We start from the raw sequence: 7225 nt of genomic DNA on the forward strand, positions 1-7225 counted from the left end.
TGACTATCTACTTTCTCATAATTAGTTTTTAACCCACCTCGATTTGATGTTCCCATTAAATTCACTCCTTGCTATTCCTTTACTGTCTTGAATCATATTTCGTCATTATCACTATCTAGCTATTCATTCTCCCTGCCTATCCCTCTAATCCTGTTGAATTGATATGCGTTATGCTTCAATATCTAGATTTGATTTGAAGCTCATTGTATCATACGATTAAAGGGAGTATTGTAGAGAAGATAAATACACAGTAAGATTCCACTTTGAGTTTATTTTCCCCTCTTAATCTAGTAATATGTAAATTAGAAAACAAACTGAGTTAGATTTTATATATGTTAGAAAAATATGTTTGTTCGATTATCGGATTTAACATGAGTGTGGCCCATTATGCTCGTTAGTTTGGCAATGTGGTCATATTAAAAAAAAGAAAAATAAAGACAAAGATTTTCCCTAACAAATCAGACAAAGCCTCGAGGCAACCTTCCATCTCGGCCATCACTCCCTCGATTAGCCGAGAAAAACCAAACCATCCGCCGGAGCCCGGAGGGCAGCAGATTCCTCCTCCTCCCCAGCCCGCCCGACGCGAATCCGCGGCGGAATCCCTCCTCGCCGCCCTCGAGACGCCACCGGGCTCCGTCGCGCGCGCCTTCTCCCCGCCCGCCCGGGCTCGCCGGGGGGTTCCGGGATGCCCTGCTGCCCGCCGCTGCTGCTCGGAGTCGGGCCGCGGCTGCGCTCCTTCCTCCGCGACTACGACGCGCTCCAGTCCCTCGCCCTCGCGCTCATCTACCTCCAGGTGCGCATTCCCCCTCCCCTCGCGTCGCCTCCGGCGGTCGGATCGGCCTTGGCCCCGCTCGGCCGCTTACCCGGGCCCCACGAGATCGGCCTACTTCTCGCTCGTGTCCTCGCTGCTGCTGCTGCCTTTAGTATACGCGGTGTGAAACCTGGTTATGGTATCGGGTTTGAGCGTGCCGTAATTTTTCCAACCGTAGTGGTAGTTCCGCGGTTTTGGGTGCCCCAAGTTTTGTCCAGTAATACAAGTTGTTGAATGCGATGTGGAATTGTAGTTTTGGTTGAATGCGATTCAGATGGGGCTCCACTTTTTCCTCTTTTAGGCGTGAAATGAGAGGAAGGGGCCATAACTTGATGCTTGGGTTTTGACCTAGTGTTCTTCTGGATGAATCTTCAACGTTCAGTTGCCTTTAGGGATAACTATGCCTTGCAGCTTAATATTGCGGTTTTTCCTCTGAATTTGGGCAGTTCCTGTTGTTGCCTTTGTGATTCTTACTTTGTTGGAAACAATCAAACATGTTAGCTTTTGTTGGGATGCGACTTAGTTCATCTCTTAGACGTGGTTTTGTTGAATTAGCTATGAAGCTGGTGAATTATAAGGGGAAACTTGTATGTTTACAATGTGATGATGCTCGCCATTGGTTAGCATCCTACATAGTTAGCTCAGCTGGTACTTAGCTTTATGTTAGGTTCCCTTGATCATTATGTGATTTTAATGCTTATAATGCTGAAATGGACCCTCATTCATCAGAAATTGAATTTCATGAAGCTGTGGTATTCATGTTCATAAATATTTCTTCAATTCTCGTTTTAGATTGGTTGTGCACTTATCGGATCACTTGGGGCATTGTTCAATGGGGTTCTTGTCATCAACCTGGTGATTGGTCTATTTGCTGTTGTTGCGATTGAGAGCAGTAGCCAGAGACTTGGCCGGACATATGCTGTCCTTCTCTTCTTCGCTGTCGTCCTTGATGTTGCTTGGTTTATACTCTTCTCACATGCTATCTGGTATGTCTTCTGCAACCAGCATCTTTCAGTCTAGTTGCCTTTTCATGTACTGTGCATGTATGCATAGAGAAAGGAATATGATGTTCAGTATCAATTACTAGTGACTTTGGATGGTGTTGTTTTGTGTTTATACTTTTGTATGTTTTAATGAATGGAATACCTTGTAAAATACATGTTTTAATGAAACCATTCATTGGCACAAGTACTAACCAATCTGCAAGTTTTAATCTCATCTGTTAGAGCCTAACATACTGAATCGCCATGCCAAACTGTTTCCCTGTTCTTCCTCTATACTGGGACATGGTATTGGATTTTGTTGGAGGCTTAGGCATAACCTTGTTCTTGAATCTTATGAAGAGTTATGACTCTCATCTTATGCCTAATTGACTGAAAATTGTTTTTGTGTGTGTTTTTTATCAATCTTTCACTGTGGCGTAATTAATTATCTGAAGTTAATTCCACTGGATGCTGCATTTTCAAATTTCAGCACTGTATAATAATTGATTTGCCAATGTTTTTTTATGCAATGAGTACCTATATGGGTTTTGGCTTCTATCTAACTGGTTGTTACTATGATTATTAAAACTTGGAACTTGGGAGCATAAGTTATTTGGCACTCCATCAAGTAAAAGATTACTATTCGTGTAATTATATTTGTCTAACCTTTTGCAGCAACATATTTAGGGATATTTTGATTTGACCTTTATAACGATATGTGTAGATTCTTCTCAAAGTTTATTTTTGCAATATTTTAATTTCACTAAGTTTTGTAAAGATGTCACAATAGAGGTTAGTGGTTAGATATGAGTTTGGCACAATGTGTCAATATCCAAAGCTACTTATTTGTCACTGGGAAGAGCATATGAGTTCTGTTTGATGAATGTTTGCTTGGATATCTTCTTCTTGCGCAACAATGAAAATGTTCTAGTACCATACTTTTTTTTTTATTTCCCTAACTCTCTCATCTGCTTGTACAGGACTATTACTCCTGATGAGAAGTATGGCGAACTTTTTGTTTTCTCACTCAGATTAGCATTATGGATGCAAATCATTGGGTTTTCAGTCAGGTTCTTGTCTTCATTCATATGGATCCAGATGTATAGGTTAGGGGCCTCTTCCAGCACACCAACATATTTTGACGCAAATCATGAAGTACGAAATAGTTTCTTAAGCCCAAGATCTGATTCAGTTAGACGGAGTTCCATGGCAGACGATATATTGGGAGGTTCAATTTATGATCCTTCTTATTACTCGTCACTCTTTGAGGATGGTCGAAACAATGCATGCAATCATCAGGTACCATCTAGTTCATGTTACTCCATCTTTCCTTTCTTCATTCTTTGTTTTAGACTTGCTGAGCAAAGCATAGGATGACCAAGTACTTCTGCCAAATTTGTGTATCTTGCTACCTCAATAAATCTGTCTTTTCTGCCTACCTTTAATCTTAGCGACAAGCCAACAAATAAACTAAGAAACCGAGTCTTGTAGAATGCAGCATTTACTGAATATGCTATGGGCACTTTAGAAAATGTAGTTTATATCTTCTCGGAGTCTTAGAAATTCAAATCTAAATGAATAATATCCCCCTTTCACTCCTGAATTATCACTGTATCACATAACACAAACTGGGGAGTACATCTTTCCATGCCAAATTTGAATGTTTTCATGTTACATCAGCCAAGGCTGAGGTTGTTAGTTTCCACTCCCTCAGTTGCAAATGGTCTTCTGGAACAAATGGGGGCAAAAGTATTGTTGAGGCATTTTTCATGAGAATGTTTTGTAGTCTTCTGTAACAAATGTGGCAAATGTATCGTCTAGGGTACAACACTCTTTTCAGGCATTAATCAATGTTGCAACTCTTTTCAACATCAATATTTGCAAGTTTGGAGTGTGTTAATTTACAAATACCTTTCTGTTTGCAGGGTGATAAACAAAGTGGTAGTAATGACAGTGGTTCAACATCGGCGGGACAATCTCCACGACTTAAATCTTTCTCTTGTAGATCTCTTCTGACTAATGATGTAAGTGATGCCTGATAATTGGAAGTACAAAAGAATCTGTTCGTTCTGAGACGATGTCTATATATCCGTGTTAGGAACCTTATATAAATTTAAGGTTGAGTTGATTTTATGAATTCATTAGGTTCTGCAAAAAAATTGAAAGCTAATCTTGAATTCTTAATAAATCAGTATGGTAGTATGAGAACTTAATGTACAAAGTAACCTATGATGCTAATATCTTATTGCTATGGGTCCCTGATTCTTTGATGTTCTCATGAATTGTTTCATTAGTTTATTGATATCCAGTGGTAATTTCTGCCTTGACATATTCAAAGTGTGGATATAGGTGTGTTTTTTTTTTGCTTTGGCTCATCAATGTTTGTGATTGCCTATCTGTCATCTTAGTATTCTTTGTAAGTCTGCTTGGAAAAATAAGCAACACTCCGCAGTGAGCCACTGCTCGCTAATCCAATCTGAACCACGTGCTCTCTGAGTTTCAAGCCATCTTCTATATGGTACCTGCCCATTGGCTGAGAGTTTCATGAGAATGCACATATTTTATGCTGCTCACAGTGACAAATAGAGGATTGTGTTTTTACTGCTGAGGGTGAACCAGTTGTCCATTTTGCCTCTAAAATTTTGCTCATTTTCCTTTTGCTACACTTCCTTTATTTGCTCCTTTTGATTTCAGCATTTTTTCACCATTTTCGGCTGAAGTCTGTCAAGGTGGCATAAGACTATTTTGAACTTATAGAAAACATCCATTAGTTATGAACAGAAACAATACATTGGGTGGTTCTTTTGTCAATTATGGAGGGTATCTTGGTTGTACTCGTAATGATCAAAATTTTGCATGCTTTTCTTCAGTCAAACTGACAGCGACAGTAAAACAAATTAGCGCATAACGGAAGAATGACAATGTATTCCCCTAGGTGGATGCTTAGCCCCACTAGGTGATGGTCCATCTCCAGACTAGTAACCAGCTCTTACGGGAACACGGACTTACTGGTAAAAAGGAAATGACTGAAATTTGAATGGCATAATGACGAACAGGGGCCAGCTTAGTGGCAAAGGCAAATTTTCATTAACACTAGACACCTTAGGCACTTTTGGCTGACTGCAGTTGGAGCTGCACATATTAGTTGAAGTGAAGAATACGGATTATTAATTGCATGCATTTCTGTAGGGCAACATAGCAGGTGCAGTTTTTATATGCATTTAAAAAATTAAAAATTTCAACTTTTTGTGCTACTTCTATGATACTACATGGATTACCCTCTTCAATACTTTTTTTAGAATTTTGGATTTGAATTACACTGTAAAACTAGATTGCACTTGTTTTATTTAGGGATGCAGTTTTATTTGCTCAGACACATATTTTCACTTTTTCAGACATGGTTCTGACTCTTTTCTTTAACAGGTGGAAAGTGGACTAAGAAGACCCCTGAACCCCTAGGGCTCACGTTGAAGACAGATTATTTTGCAAACCAAAGTCCTGTAGCTATCGTTCTTTTTGAAGCATAGAGATTTGTACAGCGCAAAGTTCATTTGTCAAACCAGGGGGGGTGGCCCGACAAAAGGAGATCGGCACAGTAACAGTGATGGCCTGTGTTGCTGGGTGTCCACTATCCACAAGACTACAAGAGTCTTGGTGCCATTGTGGAGCGCCATTTCTGTTAGGCGTACTTGAGCCGGATTGGTTTCAGAAAGAGCAGTTGAGTGTTGATGTTGCACATCTGTTTATGCCATGGGACTTGTTTTCCTGCTCAGTATGGTCCATTTTTCAGACCTCTGGCCTGCCTCATTTCTCTGAGCTGTCAAAGAAAACGAAGTTGGTAGTTCATTAGTTCTTTAGTCACTTGGTTCTACTCTAGCTTTAGGCTGGCAGTTGCTTCTTCCCTAGCATTTTGGTCATTGTTCATAGTGTTTATCTTGACAAGGTGCACATCTGGATCAGTAAAGGAAAAGAAAAGTGAATCTCATTAGGTTCTTGAAAGAATTCTGTTTTGGGACTCTATTTAAATTCTGATGATTGGATGCATGAATTCTGTAAAAAAAATGTTGCAGAATTTTCACATGATGTTGCAGAATTTTCATATGACTAGATAATAGCCCGTGCGTTGCTGCGGGCACACCAATTAAAATGGAAACGACTGTTATTTTAAAAAATTCATGCAAAAGATATGATGATTAGGTCACGATTGATACAACACACAAAAGCAAGGAACCGACAAAAAAGACTAAAACTGCGCCAAGCAAAAATATAGTCCAATTTGCACAAAGACGTACTTGCTAAGACAATGGTACCGTGCCTTAAGTTAATCGTTGGTTTGGTTATGTATTGATTTCTTGCAGCTAATGCCTCAGGTGATTTGAAATCAAAATTGAAGAATCGTTTATACATTATATATGCCAAGCCATTCAAGACAACATAGTAAAGTGGAAAAAATGAAACTCTTATGATTGCAGAAAAAACAACATGTGCACTAACAAGTTGTTTGAACCACATATTTCTACAAAAAATACATAGTAAAGTGGAAGAGATAAGGAGTATCCAACATGCCCAATATCATCTTACTTAAACTTAACTTAATTTTAGAACCTAGTAAAGTTTCCACGATTGTTTAGAACCTCTAAACAAACTTAATTTTATTTTGACCATATTTTGTGAAAAGCAATCGTTGTATCTGTAGAACATAAAGAAGATTAGATGGAGCAGGAAACACTGAACAGCTAGGTAGCTCATGTGCAGCGACAGCGAACTGTAGAAGCCACACGTTGCAGCGGCAGCGAAATAATGAAAACAATGCTCGATCTCCCTAGATCGCATCGCCACCGCACAAAATTCTTCCTCAAAAGCCTCCAACACTATCCAAACTAAATCAGTCTGAGATAAGAGAAAGGGTAGATGGATTTTGTTTGCCGCAGGCCGGAGGGAGGAACCTCGGGGAACTGGTATTTTTAGATCCGGCGTCTCAGTTCATTTGCCCGCCCGGCTCCGACGTCCTTTCCACGCACCCGCCGCCGACGCCACCGTCTAGTGGCTGGGGCGCGCGGGGCCAGCCGAGCTGGGAGGAGCTGCCTGCCAGGGGGGATTCTGTTCTGCCGCTGGTTCCGGGGAGCAGTCGAGGACCGCACCAAGGATGGTCGACCCGCGCTTGGCAGTGGCGTCGGCCGCTCCTCGGACGCGTCGCTCGGGAGTTGGGACCACCGCCGGCGGTTGCCTCGCCGTCGATGGGGCCTGGACGGATGGATCCTCCGCTTCCCTTCTCCTGCCCAGATGGGTCGACGGTGTGGTGCCACGGGTCGAGGGGGAGATTGAGGCGGTGGCCGGGGCGCGCGTGGATTGGAGGAGCGGCCGCCCCGGGGCGGTGATTGGGAACCGTCGTGTATCGCCAATCGCGGTGGAGCGCGGCTGGGGAGGAGAG

At 41.6% G+C, this 7225-nt stretch overlaps 1 protein-coding gene across 1 annotated transcript; it reads left to right on the forward strand.

Annotated features, from left to right (window-relative positions):
* Positions 1-474: 474 nt before the first annotated feature.
* LOC101769410 lies at positions 475-5820 on the forward strand. The gene is made up of 5 exons (XM_004955763.3): positions 475-793; positions 1604-1797; positions 2775-3093; positions 3720-3818; positions 5218-5820. Exons 1-5 carry the CDS (start codon positions 686-688, stop codon positions 5251-5253), a joined length of 756 nt encoding a protein of 251 aa, XP_004955820.1. The 5' UTR covers positions 475-685; the 3' UTR covers positions 5254-5820.
* The last annotated feature ends 1405 nt before the right edge of the window (positions 5821-7225 follow it).

Source organism: Setaria italica, chromosome II, assembly GCF_000263155.2.
Source record: "Setaria italica strain Yugu1 chromosome II, Setaria_italica_v2.0, whole genome shotgun sequence".
In the NCBI taxonomy this organism is placed as follows: domain Eukaryota; kingdom Viridiplantae; phylum Streptophyta; class Magnoliopsida; order Poales; family Poaceae; genus Setaria; species Setaria italica.

Coding starts and splice junctions, on each gene's coding strand:
- LOC101769410 (XM_004955763.3), top strand. CDS start 686: ATGCCCTGCTGCCCGCCGCTGCTGCTCGGAGTCGGGCCGCGGCTGCGC. Junction 3,094..3,719: donor ACAATGCATGCAATCATCAG/GTACCATCTAGT, acceptor TTCTGTTTGCAG/GGTGATAAACAAAGTGGTAG. Junction 3,819..5,217: donor GATCTCTTCTGACTAATGAT/GTAAGTGATGCC, acceptor TTTCTTTAACAG/GTGGAAAGTGGACTAAGAAG.